The following is a 16,274-nucleotide window of genomic DNA, read 5'->3' on the forward strand; positions in this document are numbered from 1 at the left end:
GCCAGATATCTTTGGTGCACTGGGAGCAGCCAAACATGTTCTTTGTTTAGGCAATGACATTTGAGGAGTTGGGACCAAAACCTCGCTGGATCCAGTAGGTGCCAGATCTGGATATTTGCCGGGTTACTATATTGACAGCTGGGCATTTCCACCCCCACTCCTCCCATCCTCCACTTTCCCCCCGGGGGCTGTAGGTACCCCCTTTTAACACTCTTCTGCTCCAAGAAAGGATGTCTGGGTGGACTCCTGGCTCTGGGTGGAGACGCCTCTTCCACACTTCTCTCCCTGCTAGGAAAATGGATTTTCCCCTCCCCATCTTCTCCCTCGTTGGGGATATGGCAAGAGAGAGATTCCTCAACTAGGTTTTTTCCCCCTACTCATCCTCTTCTCTCACCAAAGAACAGGCTCCCATTTCTGCCCCAGCCCCTGTCTTCCTAGCGATTCTCTGCACAGCTTTTCCCCGCCCCTGCCCACGGGAGCTGAGGTCCGGAGAGAGGGGGGCTGGCACGGCGCGCTCTCGGGCAGGGAAAAGCGCCCGCATGGGAGGGCGAATGCTACGGGAAGGGGCCATCCATCCATCCACCAGCGGGCGGGGCGTGGAGCCCAAGGCCTCGCCTTCCGCGCTGTCACACCCACCCCAGAGCCAGCTGCTGGGGGAGCGGGGGGGGGGGGGACCAGCCCCAGCTTCCACACAGCCTCCCGGGACCCGCCAGGGCGCTCCGGAGCTGCCAGACTGGGCGTCTTCGCCGGTCCCCTCCCCTCCCCTCCGCCGGGGGAATTGTACCGAGTGGTCCAGCGAGGAGAGGCGGAGCAAGGCTGAGCTCCAGCCGGCCGGGAGTTTGGGCAGGGAGGGGGAGCGCCCTGTGCCGGCGAGGAAGGAGGCGAGCGCGGCTGCTTCTCCCGCCGGGGTGGCGGTGGCCCGGGACGGCTTTGGGCATCGTTCCCCCGCATCCCCGGTGCCTGGGTGGCTGGGAGGAGGCGGCGGCGGCGGCGGCGGGGGGGGGGGGGGCAGAAGGCAGCTCCTGGTCTCTGTCTGCGGCCGCCCCCTGAGCCGGAGCGGGGGACTATGAAGCACCATGGTGTGGTGTGACCGCGGGGTCCAGATGCTGCTGACCACGCTGGGAGCCTTCGCCGCCTTCAGCCTCATGACCATCGCCATCGGCACCGACTACTGGCTCTACTCCAGCGCCCACGTCTGCAACGGGACCAACCTCACCCTGGAGCCGGAGGCGCAGAGCCAGCCCCGCAAGGCGAAGGGGGACCTCACTCACTCCGGCCTCTGGCGGATCTGCTGCATCGAAGGTACCGCCCCAGGCTGGGGGGCGCTGGGGGGCGCTGGGGGGGGGGGTGGAGGACGATGGGAGGGGGGACGCTGGGGGGGGAGGAAGGCAGAAAAGAGGCAGGAAAGTAACTTCCCGGCGCAGCAGCCCGGGCTGGCCGCGCAGAAGAGGCTGTTGCCGGCCGGACTCTGATAGGGTCTAGGAGGAGGATGTTGTTGCCTTGGCAACCGGTCTCCCGGAGATTGTCATGGGAACCGGACCTGGGGAGGGGATGCCTCGTCCCCCGGGTACCTGGCCCGGCTGTGCCTGGGGCAGACGGACTGGCAGGAAGGCGCGCCGCGGCCCTGGGCTCGGTCCGGGCGACTTTCGGTTGTTGTGGGACGTTGTGTCTTTTCCATCGTGTGTGTGTGTGTGTGTGTGTGTGTGTGAGAGAGAGAGAGAGAGAGAGAGAGCGGGGGAGGGGGGGACCCGAGTTTCTCTCCCTGTCTCTCCTCGGACGGACCCAGCTGGCACCGGCAGACCCGGGGACAGAGGTTATTGCGATGTAACGACGTATTGCGCGCAGCCCGGTGCGATGCCCAGTGGCAGGGTCCCCGCCCTTCACAGCCTGGCTAATGGAAGCCGAGTACGAATAACAAGCTCCCCCCGCCCCCGAATTACCACCCAAACCTCCCAGGGGTGTCCGGACCCCTCCCTGCTCCGGCCGAAGGCGAGCCGGCTGCAAACCGAGCCGGGCGAGACTCCCGGCGTTGATCCGATAAAGGGACCCGGCGCCCCAGACTGTGAAAGCCCCAGCGAAGGGAAACAGCCTCCGGCAGCCGGGTGCCCTGACCACCTGGCGGTGGGAAACGAATCCGGTTCAGGGGGGGCCGTGCACACGGAGGGGCTGAGGTTCTGGCGAGGGCGGCTGGGCTGGCGCTGAAACCTCCCACCCGCCTGGCGAGGGTGAAGCGGGGACTCAGCGGCGGTGAATCGGGGCGAAGCCGAGCGGAAAGCTGTTGACTTTGGCTGGAGTTTCTGTCGGGCTCTCGGGGGTGGAGGCAGGCTGGAGTCTGGCTTCCCTCGGCCATGCACTTGGCGTAGCGGCTTCAGCGCACGCAATTCAAGCCGTGCGGTGTAGCCCACATGAACTTTACCGAGCGGGTTTTCCAGCTGCCTCTAGAGCAGAGGCAGCTCCGCACAGGCAGGGCCCGCAATAACTCGGAGAGGTGCAGCTACAGTGTGGGTTGGTTTTCCTTTGGTGAGCAAGCGGTGGCACCAGAAGCGCCTTTTACCCTCAGAGCTGTTCTCCTGTCAGCTGATGAGCGAAAGGTTCCCTGTGAAGATGCTTTTTCTCGGGCACTGGCTCGGTTTGCTACCTGATGAATAATTACTTAGGTAATACTTTGCACGTGCATAATAGGTCCAGATGAAAAAGGCTTTTCAGACAAATGAAAAATGGAAGAAAGAATCACAGCCATTTGAAATCTGGCATTGATTCCTTGGAAATAATGATGCTTTGTTTTGCAACTCCTTAAAGGACCCCAACACATGACCTGGTTTATTTGTTTTTTTAAAGAAAATGTGGGGCTGAGGCTGAGAGATGCTGCGGTTATTCTAGGAGGTGCTGAGCATCCTCAGCTCCCCTTGAAAACCACTGGGCCAATCTTGAGGTCCTGGCCAAGTTTGTTCTTCTGACCTCTAGGCTCTGTGTTCACTGGAAAATGAGATTGCTCAGCATCCACCAAGAGTTGCTTCTTACAGTTTGCAGAATTGGGGCCATCAGATCTGGGGCGAAACCCCAGCTCCCCTGCAATCAATGGGATTTTTGCCATTGACTTCAGCGAAGCCAAGATTTCACCTTGTTCTTTAAAGAATCTCATAATTAGGTATCTACTCCTGCTTCCCTTGAAACCATTGGGAGGTTTTTTTTACCTTGACTTCAGTTGCACCTAGATCAGACCCTTTGTACAAAACTAAAGACTCTTGTAAAGTGTTGAGAGCTGGGCAAATATTGCAGATAAACGTCCACTAATATTTGTCCACATTGTTCACACTGTGGCAATGCTTTGTCCCCTTTTGCTTTGAAGATGTGAGCAATCCAATTTTACTTGCACAGGTATTGCTACTGCAAAGTCACATATAGTGGAACTGTGCTGTTGTAGCTTGAACATTCATCAGTTCAGAGAAGAGAAACGATACCATGTGACTTATCTAACCCATCTCCATAAAGCAACACTGATTGAAAGTCAAATATTCAAGATCATAACATAAAGTTAAAAAAGGCCTTTTCAAATTCAGAGACTGAATAAATCTGAGAAAACTGAGATCTGTTCACAGATGAGCAGAAAGAGAGGCTACATTCATCAAATAAATAATTCATTGCAAATTATTCACTCTGCTCTAACACTCTCTTTGAAAATATATTGCACAGGTACATGAAAATATCAAAGTTTAAAATCACATCATGACACTGTTTTCAGTGCTGTAGGTTTTTTATGTTTTAAAAAATAATAAAGGAATTTCTAAAAAGAAATCCAAGTAAACTTGAGTGACAATCTGAGGGAATCAACTTGTATGTATGGTTCTTTTAATAAAGTCATAATATAATACTTAAAATTCTGATGAGGCAGACATTGGGAAAACATTTTCATCTTATGAATGGTTATGTTTAATTTAAGTAGTCTGGGTTGAAGACCTATTTTTAGAACTCTGTTTTTATGCATTTTTTGTTTATTTGTTTAATAATCTCTATAAAAATCCACTTCATTTATTTTTATGGGTTTAACATCATCTCATGCCTACCTCAAAGACAGAGCTAAGACACAAACATGCATAAGCTGGAAAGTTGTTAAACAGCTTCTTAAATTGATACTGGCATAAATAAAGCTTTACATGAGAGTGCATTTCAGGTCAGTTGAAATTTTCCATTATAATTTTTTAATCTATATCTGTGAAAATGTACACTCTTGATTTTGAACTGTTACATATCAAGAAAATTCCAAATTTTCAAAGAGAAAATGTTGAAACAATATAGGAAAAGATAGTGCCATCTCTGAGCTATAGGTGTCCTTCAGTCTTTTCCTCCTTTTCAAATTTTTTTAATAAACTGCAACATACTAGTAGATATAGTAACACAGTTTATTGCTCTGGCAAATTCTCTTCTGTGGCTGGAATTCTGTTTGGGCTAAAATCATGTTGTCCCAATCAGTCCGATAGAGTTCAGTCACTCTAAAACAACTTATGGAAAATTAGTTTAGTGTCTGGTAAATTAATACACAGTTTTGGTCTTTTTATCATGTTTCTTTCAGGGATGGATATTGGAGGTTCACTAGGTCTTAGATGGTTTTAAATAGTAGCACTGTTTCCCAGAGGCTTTATATCTAATTTAGCTGCTCTTAAGAAGTAGCTTCACGCCTCTTATACGGGGTTTAGGGTGATGATCTAGAACCTGCATAATCCATAGAAGACAGACCCATAACAGTAGCTAAAACTGCAGTCTCTTTAACTATATAATTTAGTTACAGTTTAGGGGACAGATCTTCAACTGGTGTGAACTGTCATAGCTCCATAATAGAGCTATGACAATTTATGCCAGTTGAGCATCTGCCCTTGGGGTTCAGTCCTGCATAATGCTTTCCACTATGAATAGTTCCACTGAAATCAAGCGAAGCTAAGTCAGAGAAACCCATAGCTGCACATAATTTTCTGCAGGTTCTACTAATATGGTATATGTCTAGTACCACTTGCATTTGCTATGTGAATCCTAACCTAGAAAAAAGTGGCATATTTTAAAACCATCACCATATGTTTCCCTCAAAATGCTTATCTCCATGAAGTCACACTATAGTCAGTAGAATATTCACAGAAGCCAGCACTACTCCCAGTAGCAAGTGTTTGCAGGACTGGGCCCTGTGACATTAAGATAGGAAATTGGGGAATGTATTTGCTTTATGAAACATTTCAGTGTATGGCGTTCTCTGGAACTATTCACGGTGACTGTTACTTTGAGTATTCACTGTTTGTAATTTGCTATTTGTGTTGTGTGATTGGTCACTTAATTCACATGGGTATTGTTTGTGCTCCTTGACTGGATGACTGAAACATTTGCAAACAGGAAAAAAACCAAGAGCGAATCACTCATGGCTCAAACACCTATTTGCACAATTATCTGCAATACATCGGGCATGGACATCTGGCATGGACAAATGCACGTTCACTTGGATATTTGTGACATGGTCTGCTTCTATGGACATCCTTTCAAACGAAAGAAAAGTTGCTCGGACAAATGTTTGAAGCGAGCACATAAAAGGAAGTTACCATGCAAGATGAATATTGTAAAAGCAAGTTCATGATTCTCACGCAAACTTTTCCATCTCAAAATTCTCTGTTCATATGAGCTTATACTCATGCCGTGCAAATAGATAGCTGCCTGTGGAAAACGCAAAGATGAGTGGATGTATCGTTGCAGTACTTATGGATGTACAATAAGCTATTTCTTGGGCACAGTACATATTCTGCAGGTGCAGCTGAGGCCCTGAGGCTTGAAAATGTAGCACCCAATCTTTTAAAATGAAACAAAACACACTTGAGAAGGGCTTTGAGAATCAGCCCAGATTTTCATTCTCTTCCATTTCATACAGGTTTCTGAGTCACTCTCTTTTTTGGTTTATGATTAAAACACATCACTTTCCCCTCATGATGTTAAAGAATTTCTGCTGCATGTATCAGTATTATACATGCTTCTTATGGATCCAGTATCATCCTTGTTATAGCACCTGAGCAGTAGGAATTTGCCAGAAGTTGGGTGAATTATTTTTGACAGACTTTTTAAGCTAATTTTTCTGTTTACAGCACTCAGCTTGCTATACAGTTTTTGAGCTTGGAGTGGCTTATTTGGAAACAGAGTTTAAATGTCTTCTAATTTCTGCCCTCAGATCACTGTGGGGCTTTAAAAACTAGGAAAAGCTGTTTTAGAGGAGTTGCTAGCAGAACCTATACTAAAGGATTGATCTCTTCTCCTCTAAAAAAATTAGTCTCTCTACATGCACTTCCTTCATCATTTGTAATGGCAGATCTCAAAATACATCAGTTTTTCCTATATTGCTGTATAAAACGTGTAGATCGGGAGCCAATTTATTGCATGCAACTTATTTGTTAATTAATTTACGCTCTTCAACTTGATCAGGTATATTGACAATAAGGAATATCAGGCTACACAGAGTTTCTTTACATAGCTTTCAGGAAGTCGCAGATTCCAATGCAAGTGTCCAAGAACCCAAAGACATTCTGTGTGTTAGTGACACTCCCTGGAGGCCATAAACCAATGGAAGCATATATGTAATCCAGGTGTTAGGTTTTTTTCATGTGTGGAAGATGTAATATGGATAATATTAGTTTTGCTTGTTTCAGAATATCGTATGTGGGAAGGATGCAACAAATTATACATAATAGGTTAACTACGTTTTGTAGTGGTGTGTTATATATAATGTATACTGCACATAGCCACAGATGCGTGTAATATAGCTATACACAGGTATTTTGTGACAGCAGCAATCTCAAACGGGAACTGAGAATGCAGGCAAATATGGAACTGTGTTTTTCTGGCCCTACATGTGGCTCCGTGACATGGGTTACAGCACAGGTTTCAGAAGACTGTTTATTTCTTAAGTGATGCTGATCACGCACTGTTAGTCTATGTTATATATGGTAAGGCAGTGGCCAGGAAAGCCACTCTGGACTGGTCAGCTAGAAAGGGATGCATGACTGGTACAAGAAAGCTTAACTAGATGAACCCTCTGTGCTTTTATACAGTGTCAGATGCATAGTTAGACACTGACTTTGGGCTGTATCCTGCAAGATGCTGAGCACCCTAAACCACACTGAAAAGTTGGGGCAGGGGGAGTAGAAGTATCCATCCTAGAAGCACAACAAGCTTTACATAAATAGAAACAGTAAGACATGGCCAGAGACCTGTTCTTCTAATCTTCTCTCCTTCCCTTCTGTCCCCTCAACCCAATGGCTTCACGTATGACCTCACCAGTAGCTGAGGTCAATTCTATTGTTACCTTAAATCACCAAAAGACTGCCAGATGCCTTGCAGCAGAGATTAATCATACATGGTCCCATGTATCCCAAAGAGCTGACCAGCTAATTTCATACCTGAGACAACAGAAAGGCAACCAGAGCAGCAGGAGAAAGGATGGGCTTACGTTTAAGACACTGGACTGGGAGTCAGGAGAGCTAGGTTCTATTATCCATAGATTTGCTAATTTCCTATATGACCTTGGGAAAGTCACTTGATCTTTCTGTTCCTCAGTTCCCCATCTGTACATCAGGGATAACAATACTTCCTTTTTACCCCTAACCTTTGTCTGTTTTGTCTGTTTAGATTGTAAGGTCTGTGGGGCAGAGACTGTCTATTATTATGTACTGGTACAGCACCTAGCACAATGTGTCCCCTGATCTGAGCTTGGACTTCTAGATGCTGCCACAACATAATAGTAACAACTGGAAAGAGGTGGTGGGGAAAGACAGGCAATAAGATAACACAGTTACTCAGCAAAGGCGTGTGCACAATATATGTGACTTTTTAAAGTGTTTTGTTTGCATAGTTTCCTATAAAAATGATAAATATTATATAAATGTGACTTGGTAGTAAACTTTTCCAGTCAGTCTAGATGATCTAATGGTCTCTTCTGGCTGTAATTATATGAAAGTTCTGCTGTCACTATATCAAACAGAAATCCACTGAAACTTTGCATTTAAGCATGTAGCTCTTGAGAGACAGGATCTGGCCCTAAACAGTAATGGCCTGATTCTCCTCTTACTTACACTCATGTAAATTTGGAGTACCTTCTTGGAAGTCAGTGGAATTATGCCAGCATAAATCTGGTGTAAGAGGAAGGCCTCTGCCAGTCTTTTGGTGATTGAAGGTAACAATAGAATTGGCCTCAGTTGCTGGTGAGGTCATACGTGAAGCCATTGGGTTGAGGGGACAGAAGGGGAGGAGAGAAGATTAGAAGGACAGGTCCCTGGACATGTCTTACTGTTTCTATTTATGTAAAGCTTGTTGTGCTTCTAGGATGGATACGTCCACAACTGTCAGTATATCTGAGAGACGGAAACATATTTATAAGTGTTGCTGTACCAAAAAAAAACCATTATTTTATCACCCATCTGTTCCAGCTACTTTGCTCAATTCCAGCAACACAAAGCAACTGTAACTCCACTTTAAACAGACGTTTAAATCACAGTAGCACAAAGCAGCCGTAGCATTTCAGTGAATCTTGCCCAGGCACTTTTACATGTAAGCAATAGCTGAAGAATAGCATAGGCTCTGTAATAATGTCTATCTGCGCGTAGGGCCCTTAGCTGTTAAGTATTGTGCTCCCTCTTCTTCCACTGACTTAAATGAATAACTGAAGTGCAATTAAAAAGAATTTCATTTCCAAATACTGGATTGTGTGTTCTCTATCTTTTCACTGGCTCATATTTTCTACCCTATGTCAAGGTGTCTGAGTTTTTATGTACATTTTGGCTCTCAAAACATGACTGATTTAGTCCTGTCTTTTCATTTTCCATGTCTTCCTGGCCTGCATTTTCTTTATTTGTTCCAGTGGTTTGTTTTCCATTCCCAAAATACATCTCTTTGTTTTACCTTGATAGAAGACACTGTTACAAAGTAGAGAATAGCTTATGTCCATAACAGTCTTCCAGATGTCTGCAAGTAACTTTTGCTGGTCCTAGGTGGACCTGAGATAGATCGCTCTTCAAATAGGATTTCTGGATTTTTTTGTTTTTTGCCAGTTTTCATAGACTTTGGATCAAATTCAATGGAAGTTTTACCCTCTTATCCTACCAGTGAATCTGGCCCTATTTCTCCTACATCTGCCAGTTTGTGGTAATACAAGCACCATTGTTCTGCTCTGTCTTCTTACTCCTTCTTGTTCATGTGTAATAACTTTTCCTCTGTATAAAAGGTGTCTTCAGAATTTACTTTCAGTGAATGTGCAAGGTTCTTTCATCACAAAACCAACAAAGAGTGAACAATCTGCTCCAGTAGAAATCCAAGGATCTGTAGTTCCTCTCTGTTCTCAAGCATCTTTGTTCTCTTCACTGCCAACCAAAAATGTTCTGATCACAAACTTATTGAAGGATCTGAGTGCTGTGCTTGGTCCAATGTCTCAGTTACAGGTGTTCTTGTATCTATTTTCTCCACCCCTTTTACTTTGTCTCCAGTGTGTTTTTGCAGGGTTCTGTTTATTTTTTTATTATTGTAAATAATACTTCAAATTCTTCAAAATAAATCAAAGTTGCTGTGTATCTAATTACATGTCTAAAGGATCCAGCGGTAACATAAACATAACATCATGATGGTTGGGTGGCAGGAAGCATATGACAAAGGAAGATAGGAGCTATTACGGGACAATTGCATTTTCCTTGCAGATTGTCAGTCCTGGTTTAAATTAATCCCTTTTATTATTGTTTTTCAGGCATTCGCCCATTTAATTGCTATCTTGGCTTGTGCCACTGGGTTATGCCGTTTGAATGTTTCTCATTTAGCTGAGCCCATTAACTCAATAGTGCTGAATATTTCAAAGATATTCAGGAGAAGAAAACATTTTCTATTAAACAAGGCTCCATTCTCAGTTCAGATTATTTTTTCCCCCCAGGTTTAGTTAAACCTAGTTAATAGTTGTTTTTAAGCCATCGCCAGTTTTTATATAGGAGATTTCAGATCAGTTTTCATCTGTTCTTATCCCTCAAATAACTCATTTTGATATTGAATATGGATGACTGAACATTCTCTCTTGTCCCAAATTGTGATGTTCAATAAATTTAAGACTGTTTGTTCTGTGTTATTTGTTTCCCAAAGGCACAGTTTGTGTATGGTTTCTGTGAGGCATTAAATAGAAACTATGACATGTCACAGTTATGACTTGCAATAGGATATTGCCTGGAGGAGCAATGCCTAACTGAAATCAAATCTAAAACATAGTATATCAAATATACCCTAGTTTATGGCTCAGTGAATAATGTTGCTAGCTATTATCAAAAAATTCTGGATAATTTTGTGTGAGAATTGCCTTGCTTTCTGTCATCCCTCATCCCCAATCAGTCACCTGTACATCATCTAGTGAGATTGCAAGGTCTTCAGAGTTGGGACACTTTCAGTGCTATGTAACTAATATCAGTAACATGTGTATAAAGTGTGTGTATTTATGTGTGTATATATGGTACATTTCTGGTTGTCTGTGTGGCCTGGGGGACACTGAAAACTTTTGGATAACTGGGCATTTGGATAAACAGAAGTGCTATTTTGCTACTTTTGATCCAACATAGGTCTATATGGGGGGGGACGGACACTGTGGGTTGGATAATTAGGATTTTTCGATAAAGAGAATTTTCGATAAAGAGAAAACTGGAATTCTACTGTATATAACATTAATATAACATGCATTAAATGTTTAAAAACATTATTAAGTTTGTGAAATCAAGCGATCAAAAGTTAAGAAATGTCAGAATTAAGGTTGCCTTCATATTGACATCCACATGGGTCATCAGCAGAGCTGGAACCTTTAGCTCCACTGCAGAGACCTCTGTCTCTTGAGTAACTGATAGCAATAGTAGGTTATTATCCTCTAAGTGGCTCAGAACATAGTACACTTTGCTGGTGGCTTTCACAAGTATTTGCTGGCAGCAGATGAATGGTAAGACTCAGGGATCTATTCCAGGCTGTGAAGGGAAGTGTTGTCCAGTGGGCAGACTCTTCTGCCAGTTCTCCCCAAGTGTGATCCCAAGTGGCAGTGCTGTCTCTTCCCCATCCTTGGCTCCTTGTCCTAGTCCCATTTTCCTCACCTCCCAGTCTCCACGCCTCATACTGCTGATCCCTGTCCTCATTTCCTTACCCAAAAAAGACCTAGTCTAAAGCCTCTGGACTCCCCATCCCAGTCACAGTCTCTTCCTGCAACTACTCCCTGTTTCCTTGCCCAGCCATTCCCTGTCCCGCACACTTAACTCCTGGCTCCTTGGCCCCTTGCCCAGCCACTCTGTGGGGATAGTCCAGCCACGTGTAGGAGCTGTGAGTGGATAAAATGTGCTCAGTTGTTCTCTGGAGACATAGACTGGTCAGCACTAAGTCTCTACTGAACACGTGAAACAAGAGATTGGTGTTGGGTATTTTTTATAACTTGGACAAATTCGGGTGGATTTTCCCAGTAACAGCAAAAGGCAAATCCCAGACACAACAGCCACGCCCAGGCCGAATTTCAAGTCCCTTTTCAAAGCATGGGGACACTGGAGCTTTTCAAAGAAAAGGTCATCAGCATTTATTTAATATTTCAAGACAATGTATTTTTCCCTGGCCTCCGTCTCAATAATGGTTGAACCATTTTGGCTGAAATTTTCTGCACAAAATTCAGCCCTAGGAAGACACCCAATATTGAAAATTTCAGCCCAGTTAAAATTTGGCAAACTTATAAGCAACTGAAAAGATGGTTTTACAATGAGAAGTATTAGACCATTGTAATAATATGGAATATTACTACACACACAGCATACAAAATTCATATTAACTCAGTAGTCTAAGTAACAGATTGGAAATGGCTTCTTGTAACCACAGCTTCAAACCTTGGCCCATTAGATGTATTCATTCATACTTCTGTAGTACAGAGGACCCTTAATTGTCCGAACACTAATCTTACACATGACCCGTTACATGAACCATTTTTTCCCAAAAGAAAAAAAAAGACATAACAAAAGTGATGTCAATGAAGAAGGAGACATCCCTTCACATTCTAATGATGGCTGGTATGCATTAGAAATCATTTTGCATGCTTTGAAGGAAGAAGAAAGCGATGCAGGGCACCACACTTCAACTCATAAACTGTATCTACCGTAATTTGAGATATTCAGTTTTATGACATTTTCCATTTTATGAACTCCTCAGTCCTCAACGAGTTTGTAAAATAGGGGTTCGACTGTATATAAGCTGAGCATAGATTGAGTGCTCGTATGTTTACAGGGACGGGGACTTTGAGAGAAGGAGTACAATTTTCAAAGTACTTAAGTGACTTAGGAGCCTAAATCAGATTTTCAAAAGTGAGTCTTAGTTTCATTGAACACCAATGGGACTTAAGCACATAAGTTACTTAGGAGCCTTTGGACGTTAAAAATCTAAGACCCTATCTGTTCCATATGGCAATTAAAGATCCTGTGACACTTTTCATTAGCGTGTTTGCCCTGTAACTAGACAAAATTTCCTTTCTGCTGTGTTATGCACTGTACTTCTTGCTGGTGTGCTGTATTGCTTCTTCAGTAGTAACTAATGCATATTATTTGGAAAGTGCTTCGGAATCCTTTAAGATGAAATGCTCTATATAAAATGTGTAGCATGCAATAGTAATAACAAATAGTGCATTCAGAGTAACATTTCTAATTAGAACCACTCAGAAGATTTTTTATTAACAGGCAGTCTAATTTATATTTTGATATCAATTTTGATATCAAACAAATTAAAAAAACATCTTCCCTCATTGATCCATCCAATGTGATTGAAGGAGATTTACTCTGAAAACCTGCTTTCTAGGACTCTTTTCCTTATTTTTATTTGAGATCTTGTCCTGATTTTTTGTGTCTATCAGTAGCCAATTTCCAATGACCCTTTCCCATTTTATGTACATTTCGGTATCTAAATTATTAAATCCTGACTGGAAATGAAGTCTTTGGGCACAGCAGAACCCTGTAGAGAAGGAAATGTAGGCTAGAAATCTTCCACCTGGATTCTGCAACTTCTCTAAGGCAAAGAGTCAGCATGTGGTTAGTTCTGCAGGGTTAATAGGACTGCTCACATGCATAAAATTAAGCACATGTGTAAATCTTTTCAGGATAATCTGTAGAGCAACCAAGCTGCAGATGAAGAAAGGCATTCTGGGGCAGGATGAATCATCATGACAGGAATAACCTGCATGGAGAGTAGGGTGACCAGATAGCAAGTGTGAAAAATCGGGATCGGGGTGGTGGTGGTGTGTGATAATAGGTCCCTACATAAGACAAAGCCCTGAATATCAGGACTGTCCCTATAAAATCGGGACATCTGGTCACCCTAACTGAGAGGGTTGTGCAAGTGGCTGCAGATAGCTAGAATATGGCCACACACTTAAGTTGACTTTATAGCATTAATGTGCATCTGTTTTGGTGGCCAGCTAGCACAGAATTTGCCCCTAATTGTGTTCTTAAGCCCTATATTAAAAGACACATTAGAATTAACATGTATCAACATGTCATTATGTGCCTGGGAGACCCGGTGTAGGATAACGAACATGATCACAATAGTAAATTAATAACTGACATTTTTTTTACACATGTGCTTGCTTAAAACAGGATGAAAACTGAGTGTTGCTTGTATCATCACCAGTTTATAATTAAAATGCAGTGCTTGAATGGAAATGTAAGCTTCAATTAGCCAGCACGAGCCTTCCCACTTCCCCTTCCGGCTTCACTTCCCCCTGAAAAGCAACGATAACAAACTCACATTTATTATCAGAGTTTTTCCTAGAGCTGTGCATTGAAACATGCTCACATCTGAGCCCTTTCACTGAAGACATTTTTTCGCTTCAGCAGTTTGGCATGCCATACAAAGGCGCTCTGATTTTTAGTGATGTTCACCTCCTCTTACATAAAAAATGGTTTCTGTTGCACTCGCTGGGCATATTATTGGGTGTTAGTTAAAGTCCAGGTGCACGGGTTAAAGAAAAGCTGAATGGGTAGTTAAACATTTCTATCATCATACAGTGATCTTTTCTGTTGTCCCTCCCTGTAGTTCACTGATAACCAGGTTTTTCTTAAAGCTCACATCATAGATGTTAAAGCGAGAAAACACATGTGATCTAGCCCATAGTCCTGGCAGGGCATGAATATTCCATCAGTCTGTCATTTGTATAGTCTACTATTTAGATTGCCCGAGAGATGGAGCTTCCATCATCTTGTTAGAAGAGACTATCCCACCACTTAAATCGCACCGTTCAGATTTTTTTTTTTAATGTGGCCTAAATTTTCCTTATCTTAATTTCATCCTTTTATTTCCAGTAAGGCACCTTTAGGCTACTACTAAATCACTCTGTGTTGTTTACACGCAGAATTTAGCCAAGATTTGAATATTTTTAGTTCTTATAAATTGGTCCCCCCCACCATTTAATCATTTTAGTTGCTCTTCTCTGGCTTCTATTCTGCCACTGGCCCGCTGACTGACCTGGGCAAGCGACATCACTTGTTCTTTCCCCATCTGTAAGGTGGCAGTAATGATTCTGACCTCCTTTGTAGAGTGCTTTGAGATCTATAGATGAAAAGTGCTAAATAAAAACTCACTATTATTTTATTATTGTTCGCTGAATTTCCTGCACTGTGTTGATATCTTCATACCCAGGCATGAATTCAGTATTTCTGGAGTAGCCTCGTCAGAGCCGTAGGCAAGGAATGCTGGTCTAGTGCTAGACTGGGACGCAGGAGCTCTGGTTCAATTCTCAGCTTCACCACAGGTGTCTTGTGTGATCCTGGGCAAGTCATGTAGGTCCAGAGCCTCAAAGGTATTTAGTCTCTTAACCCCCCATTACAATCAATGGGAGGTAGGCACCTGAATACCCTTAGAGGAGCTGAGCCTGTGTGCCTCAGTTTCCCATCTGTAAAATGGGGATAATAGCTTTTCCCTACATCGCAGGAGTGGTGTGAGGTTAAACACATTCAAGATTGGGAGGTGCTCGCATACTTTTATGACCGCTTTTACTGCCGTCTCACAGATAGATAGGGAGAGGGCTTCTCTGATGCTAATGATTAAAGATGGGCTCAACGTACCAAAAGTTGAATCTAGATTAGATCTTACCATACTTTGCAGATGTGTCTTAACTAAGCCTTGCAATAACCTTAGGAGGTAGGCACAGTAGGTATTAATACTCCATCTTATAGATAGGAACATTCAGATGTTACGTTATTTGAACCCAACTAACCCCACAAATCAGTGCTGTAGTTGGAAATAAAACCGAAATCTCTTGCTTACCAGTCCTGTGCTTTAATCGAAAGACCATGTTCCCTTTTTTGCATAGAAGAAAAAATGAATCCATTGTGCTATACAACTGGTGTGCATTCTGCACACATGAATTTTCACATGGCTTCCACTGGCACCATGTGAAAATTTTGGACAACTAAAGACATAACATACAGCTGTCAAACCTGACTCTGAGCATCTAATTATCTTTGCTGGAGGAAGGACCAAACGTACAGCTTGAGATTGCCTCCAACCAAAATAAGTCTGTGGTTTCCAATGCTTTAAGTGATTCCTGTGGGCAGATCTCTGGTAATGTAAAAGCAGACGTAGATTGCTTGTCAAACTGGAAGATTTGAACTCAGAAGAGACGTGCTCCCAGGTTTGGGTCACGTAGTGACAAGTGGTGTGGTTTAGAGCCTTGGTGGACTTTTAAGAGGTAAAACTGCAGAGCTGCTGGTTTTCATTCCTGTTATTCACATGAGGTATGATGACCACTTCAGCATGCCTTCCTGACAGCAGCAGTGATCTCTCTCAATGGCATTTAATAACGATCCATGGAGAAAATTACACGTTACTGAAAAGGCCCAAATGATCCATGGTTTAATTCCACTGACTCTAGTAGAATTACACCAAGAATGGATTTGGACCAATGGCTTTTCCATACTAATGCTCGGCTGTTGGAGTGAAAAACCTATTTCAAAGGCAAATTAAACAAGTCGGAATGGTGAAATACTCATTTTGCTTTTCATTCCCATGCATTAGTTTAGCTACAGTTTGGAATGCATCTCTGGTAAAGTGTTACAGAGGAATCCCTTTAAATATTTACACAGTATCAATGTGTAACCATACTCATATAGTTTTAGTGATATGGTTCTTTCTAAATTAACTACCAAGTAGCCTTTTTCTATATTGGTTGATATTATGTACTGTATTTATGCTACCCTGGTGTGTGTGTGGGGGGGCGGAGGGGATGT

The 16,274-nt window shown here is 43.2% G+C and overlaps 1 protein-coding gene across 1 annotated transcript in view; it reads left to right on the forward strand.

Moving 5' to 3' along the window:
* Positions 1 to 1,076: 1,076 nt before the first annotated feature.
* CACNG4 (calcium voltage-gated channel auxiliary subunit gamma 4) overlaps positions 1,077 to 16,274 on the forward strand; it is a 49,614-nt gene continuing 34,416 nt past the window's right edge. Inside the window, exon 1 of the mRNA XM_067547808.1 lies at positions 1,077 to 1,302. Within this exon, the coding sequence (XP_067403909.1) occupies positions 1,077 to 1,302 (226 nt within the window). The remainder of the gene's footprint in view (positions 1,303 to 16,274) is intronic.

The sequence above is a fragment of the Emydura macquarii genome, unplaced genomic scaffold (genome assembly GCF_026122565.2).
Source record: "Emydura macquarii macquarii isolate MOO-44397 ecotype Brisbane River unplaced genomic scaffold, CSIRO-AGI_Emac_v2 contig_1230, whole genome shotgun sequence".
NCBI classification, from domain to species: Eukaryota; Metazoa; Chordata; order Testudines; family Chelidae; genus Emydura; species Emydura macquarii.